Source organism: Hippichthys cyanospilos, chromosome 8, assembly GCF_059441005.1.
Source record: "Hippichthys cyanospilos isolate Australia breed blue-spotted pipefish chromosome 8, RoL_Hcya_1.0, whole genome shotgun sequence".
Classification (NCBI taxonomy): Eukaryota; Metazoa; Chordata; class Actinopteri; order Syngnathiformes; family Syngnathidae; genus Hippichthys; species Hippichthys cyanospilos.
Window position 1 is genome coordinate 12,339,571 of NC_142376.1, and position 21,350 is coordinate 12,360,920.

Consider the following 21,350-nt stretch of genomic DNA (forward strand, 5'->3'; position numbering starts at 1 on the left):
GTCTTATTATCACCAACATATGTTCCCCTTTCATACCAGAGAAGCCTCCCAACCATTTAATGGGATTGTTGTTGTTTTCTTTTCCTCCTCTCCCTTTACCCCGCACGGCACAACAAACACTTTTCCTCGAAGACGTTCGACATGTGCCCAAGGAATTTGTCTGTGTTTCCCAACAAATCAGCCTAGGTCAGGGGCTAAGATTGGCCTCCAGTTACAGACTATTGAAAACAGTTCCTCCACATGACAAGGGGGGAAAGTGGATTTTCCAGCTTAAAAGCAGAATCATCTCTGCTCAAGGCATTATCTTGTGTTCAAAGAGATTAATAACGGGCGATACTATGGATTGGGTGGAACGCTGTTCTTGAATAAGCGCTCGTCATGTTCACTGACAACATACTGCATTGACTACTGTTTAGCTAACTTAAATGGGGATGAAGCATTCATAAACAAATATCAACAATTGGTTTAAAAAAGTCTGTGTTAAAATGTTTGGGGTCCTGTCTTTTGAAAAAAGAATGGGTTTTTTTTTTGAGGACCAATGCAGCTGGGATCTTACAGGAGTGCAGAGTTGACTGACAATACATTTGTTCTAAAAGCAATATGTGTATCTGCTTTCTTTCAGTCTTTGCTGGACCATTTTTGCTATATACCCCCATATGATAAGGATAAATAAATTCTAACCCAAAAGAAAAAAAAAAACTAAAATCAGGTATAATTTAAACAAAAATACTTCTTTTTTTACATTTGGTCTAGAATCTAGATTTTACGAATTAATTTATATATATATATATATATATATATATATATATATATATATATATATATATATATATATATATATATATATATATATATATATATATATATATATATATGTGTGTGTGTGTGTGTGTGTGTGTGTGTGTGTGTGTGTGTGTGTGTGCACACCAAACAGTCATGTTCCTTTCTGGTGGAAATACAGCTTGTTAGTGGCAACTCTTACTGAGGAATGAGACTACTTTTTTTTTCTTACAACTTTGTTGTAAGAAGACTAGTCTACTCACCTCAGTCCTGAGAGCTCTGATGTAGAAACAATTATGGGTGAGACCTCCGGTAAGACACAGCGGGAGTAGCAGTGAGACAACAATAATAAGTCCAGATAGCTTTTAAAAATGTCTCACACATCTTGGGGAACTTGTTATGCTATTAGCAGCTATAATAACAATGAGAGGAAGTTAAAGAATGATTGACTGACGGTTAGCATAGAAACAATAGGTCTGTAGTCATAAAAAGTGGCCTCACACAAACAGCTACCAAGGAAAGGCTCATGCGGAAGAATACGTTGAAAAAGCGATGGTGCAAACCGCTTTCATTGTCTCCATCACAGGTGTCAAATCCAGGGCCCAAGGGCCAGATCCGCCACATCGTTTTTCACGTCCCAAAAATTATGACTTCGAGTTTCTAGCTAAAATACCATTTTTGCAAGTTGTCTTTTAGAATTTCAACTTTTAACTTTTTTTAGACTTTTTTTAAAATTTCAACTTTTAGAATTTGGAGGGGAGGACATTTTTTTGTCTTCCCTATCTCTCTTTTGAACCGTTTTTATCAGCCTCTGATTTCAAAGCTAGCTAAGTATGTGACGAATACAGTTCAAATTCATATGAGTCGCCTTACGATCCCAACCACGGAACGGATTTCTCTCATAAACCGGGGGCCCACTTCACTTATTGAAGTTGTATCTAAATATACCAATTAGCTTGTCAGCGAACTTTTGTTAAATTGTACAATTTTGTTGAATATTTTAAGGGTCAAACATACAATGCTGGATTTCTTTTTTTTAAAATTAGGTTTACAGAAAAAAAAAACTACTGGGAGTGACAAACAAGTGGAAGAAAACATGCTTTGATGGTATTTGAAAAAATACAGTTTTCCTTTGTTTTATTTATTTAAGCAAAGTGATACAAGAGGCTCTCATCTCTTGCCATCGAAAGGCTGAAATAGAATACTTTGAAAAGTGTTTTGAGTGTAACCTTTTACTGAGAATTTTTGCACCTATTTTACCCAAATCTTTCACCTCTTGCAGTTGGGTTTTTAATGCATCCCTGCGGTAAACATTAAGACTGCTCATCACCAACTTGGTGTTCTTTAAATGTATTGCAGACACCTCTCATTCTGTTAGCAAACATGATAATAAGAATTGTGAATATTACAGGCGGTAAAAAGATCATTAGCTGAAGCAATTTTAAGTGCTGTTAATTAGTATTTTACTTGGTAACTTAACACAATCCAAATGGGCAACCGCCAGGGAATGTCAGGGGCCCAAAAATCAAAATGAAAATTCTGAGCTGTTACTTTAGCTTTTTGTAATCTTTACACCAAACCACTACTATATTCAACGTCACCGAGAACTTACGAAGGCTCTAAAAATCAGCTTTCTGCGGCCCTGTTAATGGAAAATCTCTCTCGTTTCTCATTGCAGTCATCAAAGTCAAAGAAGAAATCCCATGTTGTACTTTGAAGTGCTGAACAGAGTTTTGACTCGTCTCATTATAGAGATAATTAATAGTTTAATAAGCACAGATTCACACACGGAATTTATGGGATTCACTTAAAACGTTAAAATCATTGCAGCATAATTCTGTTCATGAGACCTGATGTAAATGGGCACAAAAGTGTTTTATTTTTGTTTTTATAACACGTCATACCGATTCAACCAAAACATACTTTGTGTTGACCTGATGGACACAATGGGCAAATGTGTTGAATACCAATAACATAGGTGAATTAATTTTATTTCCCATTACCTTCAGGCAAAGTAATTATTTCCCACAGTTGGAAAAATAATTGCATGAGCATCATGAATACAAGCAATCATCATTCCACAGCTGTTTAGAATTAACAGTCGCAAGAATCACGACGATCGTTTAAAAGCAGCTTCATTGGCAAAAGCAGAAAAAGATCAAAGTCGCAGTTTTCGACTAGTGAACACGCTGAAGAGCGCTCATCACACAAAGAGCGCCGAGTGGAGGCTTCAAGAAACGCGTGCCTGTTGTTGGGATGCAGAAACAATAGGATGTCTCCCAGCATGGGAGACGGCCAACAGCAAAGCAAAGCCGCCGTTTCATGTCTCTGGTGCACCCCCCTCACTCAGCCGCTTTCTCAACTTCCAGTTTATGTTCGTTAACAACAATTTACAGCGGGCAAATTTCATTTTCTTCACACAAATCCTATCGCACATTATCCTGTACATTGCATTAGGGGCCTAATCTTTCCTTTCTCTTCCCAGGCAGAAGAAAGGAGCGCCTTCATGATTAACCCACTTTACAGCAATAAATAAACGCATCATCCAGTAATGTACAGCAGATTTAATTTGAAGGCCAGAACGCTCAAATCACTGAAATGTAATGGAAAACTAACACAATGCAGACTCCGATGGACGCCTAGGGAATTAATTTGAATGTGCCATTTTTTTCCCCCGCTTTAGATGGATTTTCTATTCCGCCCTCAGCCAACACACACTCTTTCGGGTGTTAATTCTTTTAAGTGTGCAAAAACATACAACTCTACCATATCACTTTGCCGTAACGGACGTCGTTTTTTTTTTCCTTTTTTTTAACATTAAAAAAGAGAAAAACCTCCTTCCTCCCATCCTGATCACATGAAGCCCATGTTGCTTTTGGTTTCCCAGCGTTGTTTCGCCTCGAACCTGAAAAATAAATACAGTAACAGTGCATTATTGAACCCTTGACACATGCATTCAAACCGTCAGCTCTCATTTGGGAATGACTAACGACGCAAAGTATCCAGACTTCAGCAACTCCGTCGTAACTCTACTTGACACCGTGGAAGAAGGGATGGCAGACACGAACACGGAGAACAGAGACGACGTACCCCCAAGCTATTTGCTTCTTCCTTTTCTTCGCTGCCCTCAAAGCGTCCTCTTCCTGTTTGCGCTGCGCAAAGTCACGGCAATCAGTGGCTTCGGCGATTTTCACAGCCAGCTATTTAGAGACAGAGGAGAGGCCCGTTGGAGAATGGAAATCAGTCTGAGGCATAAAATAAAAGCTGTCTGACTGATGTGTCAGGGCGCTTTCATGTCACGGTCTCTGCTGCCTCCTCCACACCGCAGCGGGGCTCAGCATCAACAAAGCATTGTCACACACAGTTTTCACACAACATAGCGGTAACGTATTTTGTGATTAACAAATTGTTGACCACTATAAACTGTTGAACATGTCTTGCTCTCTTTCATGATGCAAAGCTAATGGTAAAAAACGTTTTTGGGGTCTCCTTAAAAGTGGTGATTTCGGAGATACGTGAATTTTACCCAATGCCAGCTATATACATGTATGGATGCAGGCTTATGTCGGATGGAGATCATTAAATAAAATCCCCTTTGAAATGTCTGGCAGTAGGTCAAAAATTGACAGTTATAGCAATTTGAATGTTTTGCTTGTTTTATTGTTGCTATGTGTGTTTGGCTTTTAATGTCAAATTATTGCATTAGGAAATTGAATTTAAGATTTTTGTGTCAAAACATTTTTTTTTGTTAAAACATGATTTGCCATTTGGTGTGGCTTAGTGGTGACCAGAAAGTTTTATCAATGATATTATATCTAAGATGCATTTGGTTACATAAAGAAAATACATTTTGATGACGTATTAATGGTTCAACACAGTTTTGTTTTTATTTTTCTCTCGATAATATGTCAATATTGCACGGTTAGGGTTAGTCTCTCCAAATAGCTGCCGCATCAATGACAGAAATGAAACTTGCAATCATCTTTTAATCTAAGGTTTTATATTTAATTACTCATATTAGATTTATACTTCATTCCAAGTAAACAAGCATAAAAACGGAGGTTTGTGGTGATAGCTATATCATGTTGCAGACGTATTGGTCAGGTCGTGTCACAGTAGAGTGATCCCAGCATTGTATATTTGCCATATTTTTCAGATTATAAACCGCAACTTTTTCCTTGCGATTTGTTTTTTATCATATGAAAAAACAAGACAAAATGTGTTAAATTAGAAAAACATTATACAGTGTTGAATTTTTTTTTTGTCCTTAATATGTTGCAATTCATCAAGGTGACTGAATTGACCATTTATTGTAATTAGGTAAAACCCTAATTCTGACTCCATCATTCTTTTTTTTCTGCCTGATATCAAAATATCAGACCATTGAATGCATCACGCAGTTAGCGGCTAGCCCTAACGCTGGAAACTTGTGCCATACAGTACAATGGCAGCGTAACTGACTAGTGGCTTCTGAGCATCCTTGTTCAGTGGTTGAAAATGATTTGTTTTAAAGGCTGTGTGTTAATGTTGGTAGAGACATAATGAGGCAATATAAACAGAGTCGCGAGGAGGATGAAAACTAGCTAACAGCAATCACCACTATGAAGGCCAACTTCACAATAAAATCATACTACAGCCATTGCATTGACTATGTACTATGTGATGTGTTTATTTTAATCGGCTTTTGCGATACACTGTTGGCGTGTAACGTGGTGTTGTTCACCTTCCTTGATGGGGCTTTTTTTGGGCTTGCCCGTTGTCCGAGGAAAGAAGTGGAAGCTTGGCAGTGCTGTTTTGTCCATTTAATGAAACGCTTACAGCAGTTGCTTGGTAGGCAACGCCCCTTTTCGGCTTTTATTTGTTTGTGTGAAATTCAGACAAGCACTTACTGGCAGAGATTTTTGCACCGCTTTTTGGATGTAGTGTTTTAAGTGCCTTTTGGCCGAAAACCTTTTTTTTTTTTTTTTTTGCCACGTTCGACCTAAAATCTTTGGTGGCCGAAATGTTGATGCATCCCTAACTTATAGTCTCTATTTGTTTATTTAAAGAAAACAGTTAACAATAAACCAATGGGGAAAAATGACAAACGCACTTCTTAACCATCACAAGTCGCGACATTTTTGTTTGAAATACTGGAGGCAGTCCCCGAAAACAGTGGTGAGGAGAAGGACCGTGACAGCATGAGGCAAACATTCAAATCCCATGGAAGACACAAGTGTATTGTGAAGCAGAATAATCCCAATAACCCCAGTCACACAGAAGCACAGGAAACAAAGCGAAAATCCTGCCTCCTCTGTCACTCCTGAGATAGGTTTATTATTCAAGCAGAGGCGAACTTTGATAAACAACTTGGAACAATTTCACCAAACGTTGGGGTAATTCTGAGTGATAGTCACAGCACAATTTGAGGGGAAGAAAGTCTTGAGGTAATGAAGAAATGTGCCACCAACGCACCACTTGAGAAAGAAAAAAAAGACCTGGTAGAAAAAGAAATGTTTCAATTATAATTAAGTGGGATAAACTTTATTAGAAAGACTGAAACTAAAATATCTCCTAATGCATGCCGGGATTAAGCAGGTCAGAGCGAGCAGGCAGGAAAAATTAAACTCTAAAGGCTTTTTATCACTATATTTCAGGAACCAAGGGTGTAAAATGTTCTAATTTGGGATACATTAAAAGCCATAAAGGTCTTTCAAAAAGATTAATGGTACTTTGCTTGGATTTAAGATAAGGGCTCCGGCTGGCTGCAAGTGCCTGGCTGTGGCAGGGCCCTCAAGGCATTCATCTTTACAGCCACTACAAGATTTGTGAAAAAGTCAGTATAACCTGGAGCGTACATATGATGACAGTTCTTTGCCTTTTTCTAGCTTTTAAAATACTCCAAATCATGTTTTCTACTCTTGCAGAGCCTTACAATGGGCAACTAAGTCTGCATTTGCAGTAGATTTGCAAGCAGGTGATATAGCACACCAGGGCTTTTCCTTGCTCTTAGTTGGATTGGTGTCGATGCTTCACAGTGTTTGAGATGCGGCGGTAAGAGTATACTGTGCATGTCCACAAACATTTATTAAATTACAGTACTGACAAATCCAATGTTACCTCTGTGACTATGAGGCGTCATTGTTGGGAACAATCAAATCAATCAGCATAACGCTAAATGCCCCCCCCCCCCCCCCCCCCCCCCCACACACACACACACACACACACTTTAGGATTACGCATCTCCTGCTCTTCAGTTGGACCACTTAACGCCCCCAAAGAATTGCAAAAACCAAAGAGAAAACACACTTAAATACTCGTCATTCATACATTTGTTATTTCAAACATATGACGCTTTATAAAAAAAAAAAAATACTTGCATGTAAAATTAACAAAGGTTCACAATTATACTTTTTTAACCACCTTAGCCTTGTGTTAGCTGACGCTCAACATGAATGTCAACCAAGTTACCTTGGAGACAGAACAGATCAAAAAAACAAAACAAAAAAACCCCTCAAATGTCTGATTAATCGAGCCTGCAAACAGCTTATTTCCTTCAGCCTGCATGCAAGTATGAAAATGAGATTCCGAGAGCAGTACATTGTGCAGATTTGTTCATTCTTATCTGAACAAAGCCAGCGGCAGCTTATTTCATGGATCACTGGCACTGTCAGCGCTGTGGCGCCGAGCAGGTGACGGCTTCTCTTTCTGTGGCGAGAACAAAATTAGCAAAAAGTCGGCACAAATTAGCCTCTCATGTTTTCTGTAATATGACATTATTTTTCATTTACTTTTTTTGATCCACTTTCAGGATTTTTTTTTTTTTTTTGCCCCCACCCCATGTATCTTAGTGCCAAATCCTCTCACATCAGAAGCTAGAGCAAATAAGAATGGAAGTACAAAGCTGGGACAAAGGCATAAGACAAGAAACCTCCTGCAGTCTCTGTTTATGTGGCCCTAACAGGCAGCTCTTCTCACCGCCATGCATATTAATATATGATTTAAGTGTCTGTCATCATCATGTTCCTGTTCTGTAGTTTCTCTCTCGTGTGTGTCCTGTGCACAGCCCTGTTAAAAATACGGTTTATTCAGAGGATTAATACTCTGACCTTTGGTAGATTTGAATGCAAATAAAGAAAAAACAACATCATTGTACTCAATGCGGCCACTGCAGCTTAAGGCCACGATGAGGGTTATGTCAATAGTACTGATTCATTCGAGTTGGGGTCGTCATGGAGATTCAAACGGAGGCCCAAACACTGGACCCAATGCGATTAAAAAAAAAAAAAACATAGACGCCTGCTGCACTGCATATTACACAACTGAAATAATTGGCAAGACTCTCAAAACAGTTCCAATCAAGCGGCTACAAAATACTCAATTAAAAACGAAAAATGCTTCTCCATGTGGATAAAGTGTTAAAGCTTCTTTTAACAATATCAAATAAATGATGGCTTTAAGGACGAAATTGCCTTAAAGCCATTCATAAATTTCCTATCCAGGAAGACTCTTCCAATTAAAACGTGTGAGAGGTGGATTAACAAGGGCTATATGGCTTTGCCTCACTAAATCACCTCCCCGAGCTGCTCTGCTGCATTTGACGTGTAAACGATTAATGACCAGCCTAATTCCCTTATCACACTACCTTAATGCCTAAATAATGTGGCCTTAGTCAACCTTGGCAAGAAGGGCTGTATAAGAAAGGAATGAATATCAGATTGTGCAGTGTGCGAGTGTGTGTTTTTCCAGCATCGTTTCTTAAAACTGACGGAGAAGGGGGGAAAAAAGAAAACATGTTTTGTTGCAGCGACATTGGGAAGGTCAAAGGATCAACAGATCAATGGAACCACCCATATCGCCTTCGAAAAGACAGGCACCCCACCTCATCTAAATGTGAGCCAAGTAAATCATCCCAATCATCAAATGAGCATCGAGACCATAGGTCACCAACGTGGTGCCCGCCACCAGCGAGTAGACCACATGAGTAGCCCGTGAGCCTGCTCTAAAGATAGCTAGTACAAAGCCAGTTCATAAAAACGGCGAAGCCATCATTTGAAAATGTAAACACTGTGTAAGATAATATACAAATATAGTGTTTCGAGTGACAATTAAAACTTCTGCTACATTGTTGCTGATTAGTGAGACATAATTTTCACGCAAAATTGTTCTTTCAGATGTCTTGGTATCAGAATCCAAGACGTACAGAGGCATAGATTTCAGTTTCCGTTTTACAATCTCAAAACTATGTTAGAGACATGTTATAATTTGATTTGTCCAGATCCCAATCACGTGATCAGAAAACGCCCAGATCACAACATTTTCATCTGATCGGAATCAGGGCAAACGTTAAGAGTTAAGAAAATGTCATTATATTTTACTATTTTGTTTTTGTTTTGAATTTTAAAGGCTCGAAAAGAACACAGATGTTGACAAAAGAAAATATTGACAAAAGAAAAAAAAACATAACTTCAGAAGGAATTAAAAAAAAAATCACAAGTGTTACAATTAATCACTGCCTATTATTTGTGTGTTTGTTATTAACATATTTGTTTAGGTCAATGTTATGGAAACATATTGCTAGAAATGAAACTCTTGATATGAAGAGATGAGTGTATATTTAGTTTTATTTATATTATTTATATATGAGTGTATATATTCTCGTGTAGGATCTGCAATCATGACTTAACTACTATTCAATACACTATACAACACTATAGAACTCTGAAATAATTGAAACAGCATTATTTCAGTTACAATGCCAAATCCCAATGCACATCCCAGTGGGCAGCCTCAGAAGAACTTTTGTAATCTTGCCACCACTTTGACAAACACAATTACACGGCAGGCAAAAGGGGAAGAAAAAAAAAAAAAAACTCCAGGGAGGACACAGCCTAACAGCAACGTCTCAATTTTCTCCTCAAGTAATCTGATTCAAGATACACATGACGTGTCATCATTAGGGAACAGACACAAAAAAAGTTCACTTGCTTGTGCACAATCCATTATCTTGCCTCTTCTGAGTGGGGTGGGCTTATTAGCAAGCTTTGAACTCACACTTAGAATAATATGCCATCAACAGTTTTATAAGCTAATTAGAGAAAACAGTATAATTAATGAGTGACTAGCAATAAACGGCAATCATTAAAAAAAAAAAAAAAAAAAAAAACTGAAACCAAGGGTGCTAAGCTTTCACTACCACCAATTAAGGCATAATTACAAACAAATTATATATGTGTTTTGCTGTGGGCTCCAATTTAAAATTGCTTTAATTAAAAGAGAAAACATGCTAATTAATTAAACAGCATACAAATCTACATTGAAAAGTATGCTTTGTCTCTCAAGTAATTAATGAAATACAATAATCCAAATGAGATTCCCAGGCATTTGATAAAAGCTTTGTACCCATTTTTTGAAATCCATTTCAAAATTAATGGGTGAAAATTTAATGTGAGTCACCCAGAGATACAATAAAAGTTCATTCACTGATAAATTGCTTATGATGAAGGGAAAGAGAACAAAGAAGAGAGTTTGACTAAACTGGCCACACAGTGGCCCAAGGGGGGTTGTGCAGGGACAGTCAACCTAATTCTCTGATGCTGGTGAGGAGAAAGTCCAAATCTGATGAAGCCAACCTTCCATTAATGTTCTGCTCATTATTCGTTTTATTTTTTTTTTTTAATTACAACACAAGGGGGGCAAAGTAAAGGTGTGGAAGAGCAATAAATTAAAAAAAAATAATAATCATAAAACACCCTGAAACTGAAATACAAAAACAAATCAAGACTAACTTCCATCCAAAGCATGTACAATTACATTGGGGCCAAATCCACAAATTAAACTCTATGACCACTGGTAGCACTTAACAGCATATTCACATAGGATATTGTGCGAAAGTCATACCAGCACAAACACAGCCAAAGTTTGACAGGTTGAGTGCAGTTTGCACTTGTTTTCCACCCTGATTACTAGCGAAGGCAAAGAAAAAGGCTTGCTTATTTGAGCCAACAAAACTGTGAAAGAACCATGGCAGTTAGGAAGTGATTCTTTTCACCCATTTCACCAGTTCAAACTTGCCTACTTTTTATTTACTTTATACAACTTTTTTTTTTTTTTTGCAATGCAAGAAAAGTGTATGGTGATCTTTAGTGCCACAAAAGGCAACTTGAAATAAAACACCTTCTTCTTCTTCTTACCTCAAAATTATGTAAACATTATATATACAAGTGTTTTTCACACATTGCCTCAAGGCTTCGAGAATAGACTGTATGACAAACAGTATCTTGTACAGTCCTGTAAATAATTGATGAAAATGAAATAAAACACTTTGGCGCTGAAAATTATTTTTCTTCAGTCTTTTTGAAAGGGACTGATTTTAATGCGCTTCCATTTTTTGTTGGAAATGTTATTCTATTTATGTCTGAATTTGAAATGCCCAACTGCTTTTGAATACACCGTGTGCACTGCATCCATTGTTAGCAGCTACCGCTGATGCCGAAAACTTACTTGTGCTGTTTCAAACAATGTCAGTTTAACTAATTAGTGGTTTCTAAGCATCCTTAATCAGCGACTGAATAGGATATAATTGATGATGCATTTTTTTTTTAATGATAGTGTGTTGATGTTGGTAGCTCAGCAATAAAATCCGAGTCTCAAGGACTCATGCTAACAAGTTCTGCTACCACCATTGCGAAGGTCAACTTCAAAATCAATGCTTACTACCGCTATTGCATTGACATCTATATATCATGTGGTGCATTTATTTTGAAAATGGTCTTCTCAACACGTTGATGCCATTGACTAATGTTTCTCTCCTTCCTTGGAAGGTCTTTTTTGACTGGCTCATTGTTCTAGGAAATAAAAGTGATAAAACCAAACTGTGAGCTTTCTATATTGTTACATCCCTACTGATAATAATAATAATATATACATTTATTTTTTTTGGGTGGGAAAAGCAAGGCTTGCCTGATGAAAATGTAAATTGGCCAAACTAAGTTGCCAACCTCTGCTCTACAGTGTATCACATACTTTATAGGCTTTTTGAAGCTATGTAATATATTTTTTCATTTTCATATTCCTTGACTCCTGCAGTCATGAAAAAACCTCAACGCCCCCCAACGTGGCAGACTGAATAGAGTTTCTGTTTTGAAGTGGTAATGCCGCTAATAGTTGAGATGAGTGCTACAGGGAGACTCTACACTAACATGGTGTGACAGTCTTTTGTTATAAAATAAACCCACTTTCTCCACATAAAGGACAACCTTAATTTCAAAAGACCTCACTTTCAATGTTATTTAAAAGGGAAAAATGTGAGTATTTATTAGGATGAATGAAACACAATAACCAAAGAGTTGATTAGTGAAAGAATAGTGTTGAGTTCAAAGTCAGGTTTTGTTTGACTTGATAATTGTGTTACATGGGGTCCAGGACTGGGGGAAATGCACTAGCTTGTCCCTGAAACTACAATACATACTCTTTCAAATGTACAGTATTTTCTTAGTTTTAATGACAATTTTGAAATGGTGATTATTACAATTCCTCCAAGACTTAGTAAATGTGTTCTATAACAGGATTCAGTCTTGGGACTTTTACTTTTTCTAGTTCATCCAGTGATTTTTTTCTATAACCAGAAATCCTGGATCACATATTTAAAACGCTTTAATAAACTCGATATCATGATCTATTTTTTTCCATCCATCCATCCATTCATCCACCCTCCCTCCCTCGAGAGCTGCTTATCCTCACAAGGGTCACAGGCTTGCCAGTCCCTATCCCAGCTGACTTGGGCAATAGGTGGGGGACACCCTGAACTGGTTGCCAGCCAATTGCAGGGCACATCGACAAGCATCCACGCATCCAAAACACCTAAGGACTATTTAGTATGTACAATACACCTGCCACAAATGTTTTTACAGTGTGGGTGGAAGTCGGAGTGCCCGGAGAGAACCCATGGGGGCTTGGGGAGAACATGCAAACTCCAGACAGAAAAGCCGGAGCAAGGTGAATTTGAACTCGGGTCCCTGAACTGTGAGACGGACGTGCTAACCACTGCATCACCGAGCCACATTGATCTATTTTTATACACCAACTAATTATACTTTCATGGGACAGTGTCATTTTTTGGTCTTTTGTTTCTGATTTTTAGGGACTTTATTGGCAAAACCCATGTATTATGTATACATATTGCATGATATAAACATAGCAATATATGTAGTAATAAATGTGTATATAGTACATCCTTCATAACACTAATCCTGCAGGGTTGACTTCTTTTTTGACTTAAAGGCCTTGGTCGCTTTGTCGGTCTAGTTTGTTATCAACTTCCTGCACAGCTGAAATAGCTGCAAAATCAATCTGTCAATTGTGAATTTCTGGACACTATCACAGCTCTTGACAGAGCTTGGGGCAACACTATGTGTCAGTCACTCAATGTTATGCTAATTACAGAATTAATTAGCCTACATAAAACGTGTAAGTGCAAAAGCATGTGCATTTATCAAAAGACAGTAAATTGGTCTGCTTAATTTGAAGACTTAGACCTTTTAATATATAGCACTGAGCTACATGGACTCATTCAGAAGTGATGATTTTTTTTTGTTCAACATTTGTGTGTTCAATAGCTTCTAAGAAGAAGGAATTTAAAATGGGTATTACCATGATGAGAAAAACCACAGACATCTTTATGGGAGAAGATGAACTACATAATTTAAAAGGAATATATTAGGGAGCTTTGTCTAAGCCATGAAGACACTTGTTTGGTACCTGAGAAGAAACTGCTGGGATTGGACGGTATCCCCATATATCCAAAACCATCACGTTTTAGGAGAACCCAGAAACAGGATTTTTGTCCAACAATTAACATCCACACTAACCAAAAAGTTATGTTTGTGAATTTTATAAATTATATGGGACATAAAAGGATTAGTTCTGATGCTAGCGATTATGCAACTACTTCCACGTCAAGTCAAAATAATATACAGCGGACCCCCGTGTTACAACTTCCCTGATTTACGACATTTTCATGTTGCGACGTGAAATACTGAGTTTTTTCAACCCCTCTTTATGACATTTTCCCTGTTATGAGACCAAAAACAACTGTCATGACCCGAGGCGCTTGGCTGTATTTGTGCTGTTTTGCCTTCATTTGGTGGCGTTTTTCTGTACTGTATTCTTTGCATAGCCCCATGTTAAAACATACTAATCTCATTAATATTATGTATTGTGGAATATGAATTAAGCAGCAAAATCAGACTCACAGGACAGCCACTTTGCGACTAGCTATCAAGTGAAAATTATATTAATTTCACTAGTAGGTCCAGATAGAACCTATTACTGTCAAGATTTTTGGCTTGAATTCCTCTTTAAAACAGCTTTTGTCACAATGCACAAATCAACATGTTTTTATACAAGGGGTGAAACCAAATAATTTTTGCACAACAATGACTTAGTACGAGGCATGTGCCAAATCGATTCACATCAAATCAGGATTCTTGTTTACTACGGTTCAAAATCGTCTGAAAGTCAAGCTTGCGCAGAACGCTATACCATCCTAAAAGTTGTTCAACGTCAGTTATGCCAAGAAGCTTCAGTGTTTGAAAGAAAAGTCGCCAGTGCTTTGACCGAAAAGAGCAAAGTGGCACTAACATGTGATGCAGTGACATCGAAAGCAACGCATTTTTTTCATGTTTTGTAAACTTACGTGACTCACGAAAGCCAAATGGCACAAAATGTGATTGCAACGTTTCACTATATTTAAATAAACTAATTTCTACAACCTTTTGAGAAAATTGAAGGGTTTAAGTTGCGCCTTACAGTGCGGATCATACGATATAAGAATAAAATTGGTCAACCTGTGATATTCTTATAATGTATTCGTTTACTGCATGTATACCACATTTTTGAGCAACAATTATCACAGAACTGTAGGGATCCAATAAAAACAAATAAATAAATAATCATAAATAAATATCATTAAACTATGTGATGGCATGCATAAGAGAGCATAAGTGCTCATGTTGACAGCTACCTTTCTGTCTCATTCCATTTCTTTCAGAATAAATCATGTCATCAACATGTCAGAGAATTTTCTTTACAAAACAATGCCTAGAGGGACAAACAGGCCTCTTTAGTTCTTCACAGCTGTCAGAATGCTTTTGCATCTTTTGCAAAGAAAACCTGTTCATATTGTTTCTGAAAAAAGCCTGCTACAATCTTGTCTTGGTGTTACGAGCGTAAACAAATTAAAGATCTAAGCCGTTGCGTACCAAATGAGCCACTCATTATAACCTTAAAATTGATTCTGGCCACACCAGGCACTATTGATCCATTAAATAATTTGTCACAGAGCCCCTTTCAGACATGAACAGGATGGCTAAAAAACAAAAACTGGATGTTGCTGAACACTGTATGCACAGCATGTTGTGACATTCAACAATACACGACAATTATTTACAATTCAATTTTTTTCAGAACCCTTCAAACATTTTGCTTCATGTGTCTCTGTCAGTATTATTTGAGTTCGAAAGTGACTACAGATCCCATGAATTCTAATTGGTCAGTTAACTCCTCTGGTAGAAATGAAATAATCATTGCTAAACAAGGAGGAGAGGATGCCAGACTGCTGTCAGGTTCCATCATCATTCTGGCAAAACACAAAGCAGGTAACAGAGAGGCAAGAACCTCGGCTCAGACTAAAACCATTCAGCAGCACTCTAAGAGGCTTTTTCAAAGCACGGTGCAGGTGCCAGTCACAGGTGCTGTTTATTTAAGTCTTCAAATTTGCCCACTCTCCTCAAAGTTAAGGTGAGAATATGATGGACCTACAGTATATCGTCAATATATCAGTATAACCTTTAAATTGCAGTATCAGATTCAGTCAATGAAGTTGATTTTTCCAGGAGCCTAAGGGATATGTCAGGGTGGGGATTTTTTTGGGAAAAAAAAAAAAGCTTAATATTTACAACATAACATCTAATAATTTAAGAATCCCATGTCAAATCAGTGAAGTTTGTTTATGTAAAATTAAAATAAACTTGTAAAAACATAAAAAAAAAACTGTTTAAAATAGTTAAAGAGAAAGTCCCAAATTTTCGTGACGATAAAATGTTCTATATGCCTCCATTTTTTAAAACTGGTATTCTGTTTAAAAAGCTGTTTGTGGAAATATTAAGAAAGCACCAAAATCCACGTTTTTTTTATCCAACTAATGGGACATCCATTTCGCAATGTACTGTCATCTGAAAAATTACATCACAGTTGCTCGAGACTTCAGTAACAGCTAATCATGGCTCACCTGTTTAATTTTATTTGGAGCCAATGTACACACACTAAAACAAATGTTATTTCATATTAGTGACAATGATGATAATAGCAACCTGAAATTTGAAGTTTGAAATTACACATACATGTGATTACGACATTAAGGCGCATATTTAAATAAACTAATTACTACAAATTATTGGCAAGTGGCTATACATAACTGTCACGGTAACTATGAGACAACTAAAATTGTGCCTTTGAAAAGAATGAAAGAAAACAACTTATAAAAGTGCTGTCAATGTTATGTTTGCAACCATTGCAAAATACAAAACAGTAATAAATACCGTCAGCAAAACACACCAAGAAACAAAGATCCCTGATTTTAATAATATAGGTATACAATATAAAGCGAAGGAAGGTAAAGCCAAGCTTGAACCAAAGCAGCTGTGTTTCTTTTTAAATACAATTACATGTTCGGGGGCTACACTTTATGCTAAATTACTTTCAAACCACTTGATCCTTGATGCCTACCAAGGCGGTAAGTTCCAAACTTGAGGCACTGCATTTAGGGATATGTACACTTCAAAGGTATGAAACTCATACCTGCGGAATTATTTAAGAGTTGGCTTGAAAGCAATGTAGCCTTCATTAAAAAGCAGAGCCAAAAGTCCTTTAAAACTGCAGCACTTCAAAACTAAGGGGAGGGCTTTCCATTAACTCAATGGAAAAGGGCTGCAGGACTGAATGGTGGGTGTCTGGCTGTGTTTATGTTCCTCTATGTCTTTGCGGCGGAAATGGCCACGGATCCATTAGCCTGATTTGTCACAGCACAAGCACCCCAAAGATCTCTTATCAGCACAATGTACCTCTCGAGTGGCGAGTCTGTCGCTCATCTCCTCCGCCTTTGCAGTGTCCCCTTCAGCTATGGCCCTCTCTATGCTCTTTTCTAGGCCGGACTGCATGAAGAGAGGGAAAAAAAAAAATCAGCCTTTTTGGGGGGGAAATAAGGGTACAGTGAGAAAAAAAAAATCAAAGAGTAACTTCAAAAGTCCCCAGGGCCGTATATTTAATATGATTGCCATTACTACAAATATGTAGATTTCCCCTCACAAATGAAAACCTTTTTGATTGGATATTAGTGTGGAAATCTTAAAAATGCTACAGGAGATTACCAAACATAAATGTCACTTTAATTACAAATTTCCATTACGAGACGAAGCAGTGCTTTGTGATTGCAAGGCAGTTCTGCTGTGATGAGCATATCTAGGGAAGCAGACCGCCAGATTTTTTCAGCCCCAAAATATCATCACATTAAAATAAAATATGAGTGGAGGATATAGCTACAACCGATGAACATTTTATGGACCTCAACTCAAAATCGATCATATGAGAAAATGGGTGTTGATTACACTAAAACATCGATAACATTCCACACCTGATTCCACACCACTTCCATGAAGTGCTACCATATTTAATATTTTTTTACATTGGGTTTTTTTTGTATCCAATAAGAAAAACTGACACATTCATTATTTTAGGCAATTAAATTCAAAATGACTGTGCGGGGTGTGAAGCATCTCACCCAAAGTCAGCTGCGATCGACACTAGTGAGAAAAAGTGATATAAAACATGGATGAAAATTACATATGGAGCATGAGAAAATGAATTTGAGGGGTGAATAATGCCTAAATATATAAATGTAAAAAGTTTTGAATTCATTCGGCTTCTTATCTTTTCACAGTTGCACCCATCAGAATGAAATTAAATCAGTACAGCCTCAATTAAATAAAATATAAATATACCAAAAATAATTACTACAATCATTTCAAATTGAAATGAGCGCAGCTTTTATTCTCTGCGTCAGTTATAATGTTCTATCTTGCACACGTTTTGCTTCATTTGCAGTTTCCAATGTGTCAGAATATAAGACCACAACTTGTGAGGCATACTGGAGAAAGATGTGCTATTTTCATAGCTTCCATAAGTACTTAGTCAAACGCTAGTTCCTCTTGCTAAGCAAAATTTGGGTTTTTATGAGGATTTGCACAGTGGAGGGGACCCTAGATCTGACTTTAATCTCAGCCACACAAGAAAGGAGTGTGCCTCTAATCTTATCACTAAATGTAGCTGAACATAATCCTTAATATTGTACTCAATGTCAGGTTGAGTTTCCGGGAGGATTTTTCTAATCCAAATGTCATATCACATAAAACAATGAAAGAACATGGTGGCATGGAAACACAAAGAATGTGACAGTGTTACCAACAGCAACGACAGACACCGCATTAAACCTCACTCGCAGATAAGATGGAAGGCAGAGGGTTTTATTACCTTTAGAGGGGGGTTGGAACATGCGGGGGGATGAAATCGATCATTTACACCAAAGTATTGCTTAAGACCAGCCCAGTGCTTCTCCAGCTCCTCCTGACACTCTCTGCTGACAGAACATTATAGGAATAATAGTGTGGACGTCAGAAATTGATGGTCCTTCAACATTACTGTATGTTCAGTACTTATTGGGTACCTTGTCTCTGTTGGCTCTTTTCCCTCTGTTCCTGACAGGAAATATTACAGATGTTGTTAACCATATACAAGCCAATATTAGGTACACAATATTATCAACATATACTCATCAACATTGTGTCTAATTTTCTAAACCAATTACTTGGCTGTTTCAATTGGATGCATACATAATACAGCAATAGGCAAGCGATGTCAAGGACTTTAATTCTACTATACAGTTTACAATGTTGTTTATAGTAATATTATACTGTAGGTGAGGAGCTGTCAGACAAAATATTTAGTTTGCCTGCACCTTGTCAACAAATTTCACATTGCATTTCCTCAAATAGTGACCAATGAATGCCAAACCTTTCTTCCCTTTAAACATAGTGTTGCAGCTGGCTCTCTGCACACTCTACAATAATCTTGAGTGAAGTTAAACTATAAAAGACAAATTTACAGATTAGTTCTAGACTAAAGTGCTGATTATGGTCTTTTTTTTTTGCGTGTCCTGTGTTTTATTTTTGTGTTTTTTATATTTATACATCTGAAAAATGATATAAAATCGTAAATGTTGTTGTCCATTATTATAAAGTGTGTTGTATGAACACTGTATTTAAAATTCAAGTCTGATTACCATTGTAGTTAAGTTTGAAGAAAAAAAGAAGCGTGTTTTTAGTTTTTTGAAGGCAAAAAAAAACACAACAATTGACCACTATGAGGAAATGCAATAGTATTTACGATAGACAACTTATAAAACCTTTGTTGCACGGCCGTCTTTTTCTTCTTCTTTTCCTCGGGATTTTCGTCATCTTCGCCTCGTCTCTCTTCTTACGTAGCTCATTAAATTTCTTGAACATATAGCACAGTGAAATCACAAGTTATGAAACAATCGAGCTCTGTGTTATGTATTTGTTTCCCGTGCATTATATTTTCCATTCATTCGTGCCTAGGATCGCGAGTATCTCTCCCAGCTCTTTGGGGAGAGAGGCATATACTGTACTGTACATGATTGTGGAACAACCATTGTTTCAGACGTAGTCCACCGTTACAATTTATAAGACCGCCATCTAGCAGAAATGCTGAAAGTGATAGGGAGAAGTCTCCAGCTGCATTATAGTATTACACAAAGCAACCCCAAACAATAGACTCGCTGAGATTGTATTTTATACATACTTGCCACGTTTCCTGGGATATGCCAGGCAGGCAACGTGTCGGATCTTCATTTGTACAATCGATAAGTGTAGGAATAGTTACAACAGGTCCATCGTTCCCAGACACAACTTCGCTGTCATGCGCTTCTTCCTGGTCATCCGAACTGAGGTCGTCTTCTGTTAAACCCTTGGGCAGAAGACCGCTGTACATAATGATAGAACTAATGTTACGAACAACGTATGTTATTCGATTAATGTGAAAAACCGGACTGAATTTGGGTTAAATTTCATATTTAACTAGAAGCCGACATCAGAAGCTCACAGTTCCGGGGTAAACACGGTGACGTCATGACTACAGACGCAGCGATTTGTTGAGACTTGGTCAGCTGACCTGAATATCCAATCAACTTCGTATCTGCAATTCTGGAATTATTATTATTATTATTATTATTATTATTATTATTATTATTATTATTATTATTATTATTATTATTATTATTGTTATTATTATTATATTATAAGAAGGCTTGCAGTGCCTTCAAAACTACAAATTAGGCACTGCATTTATAGCTAGAGTATTTTAGAAAACCGTTATCAAACAACAAGTACTCATTTGTATTCCACTCAGAAAAAGTCGATTTATTTATTAAAACATCAGCGCCCGTGAAAACTGCAATTCCCACAATTTATCAAACACAGATATTTCAGCTTGTGCTTTGTAACGCTATTCTGTTCAATTCATTTGAACCAATTGAACAAATTGCTGATTGCACATTACACTACATTTCAAACTCCACAGTTTGTTTGTTTAGTTTTTTTTTCATAGGTAAAAATACGCATCCATCCATCCATTTTCTGTTTTCAGAGTATGGGAAGAAGCCGGAGTGCCCGGAGAGAACCCATGTGGGGCTCGGTGAGAACATGCAAACGGCAGACAGGAAGGCCGGAGTGAGGTGGATTTGAACTCGGCTCCCTGAACTGTGAAGCGGACATGCTAACTACTGCTTCACCACGGCGGTCACAAAAATATCAATGATTATTAACATTGGCTAGTATAAAATTCTAGTAACATTTTCAACTATATTGCCTAGCCATAAAGCTCATTATGTCAAAACATTTAATTTTTTTCTGACTATATACTGACCCGCTTATTTGAGTTTTTCATTGTTATGTTGAATTCTTATTAAAGGTTAAGTATAATATTCAAATAAATTAGCAAATGTCAAGACAAAAAAGACGTCTTTTGTCTCTGAATCCATGAATATTTTCATCCATGAATATTTTCATTAGTTATATCAATAAAAGATTGTTCTTTGACCGATTATTAAATACTTATACTGTGATATACTTTTCTCTCTTATCACTGAGCCCTAGTTGTAAGCAATTCAAAGAGATTAGTTATCATACACTTTAATCAACATGATACAATCATTTAATAATGTACCAAACAGTGAAGAATTGTCCATATTTGTGTGGATTATGCCAAAGCATTTGCAGCTTGCTCAAAGAAATGAAGAGGTGAAGATTTTTTTTTTTTTTGTGCACAGGTAACTGATGAAGTGATGTGAAAACTGAGCAAGCAGTTCCATAGAATTTACTACTGAGCTGAGAAACCAAAGCAGCCACGGAAAACTGAAAACAATTGTTTTATTTTCAATTTTAGCATGTTTTATGGTCATC

General features: G+C 37.1%; 1 protein-coding gene across 2 annotated transcripts; it reads right to left on the minus strand.

Moving 5' to 3' along the window:
• Window positions 1-2,526: 2,526 nt before the first annotated feature.
• Window positions 2,527-20,015, minus strand: fam204a (family with sequence similarity 204 member A). Of its 2 annotated transcripts, none has more exons than XM_088420655.1 (7): window positions 19,693-20,015; window positions 19,277-19,367; window positions 18,539-18,569; window positions 18,346-18,448; window positions 16,881-16,970; window positions 3,871-3,980; window positions 2,527-3,685 (listed from the first exon to the last, which is right to left on the minus strand). In XM_088420655.1, the coding sequence occupies exons 1-7, from the start codon at window positions 19,879-19,881 to the stop codon at window positions 3,634-3,636; spliced, it is 666 nt and encodes a 221-aa protein (XP_088276781.1). In that variant the 5' UTR covers window positions 19,882-20,015; the 3' UTR covers window positions 2,527-3,633. The 2 variants fall into 2 exon arrangements, with proteins under 2 accessions (XP_088276781.1, XP_088276780.1); XM_088420654.1 differs by having other exon boundaries at window positions 18,346-18,451.
• Window positions 20,016-21,350: the final 1,335 nt, after the last annotated feature.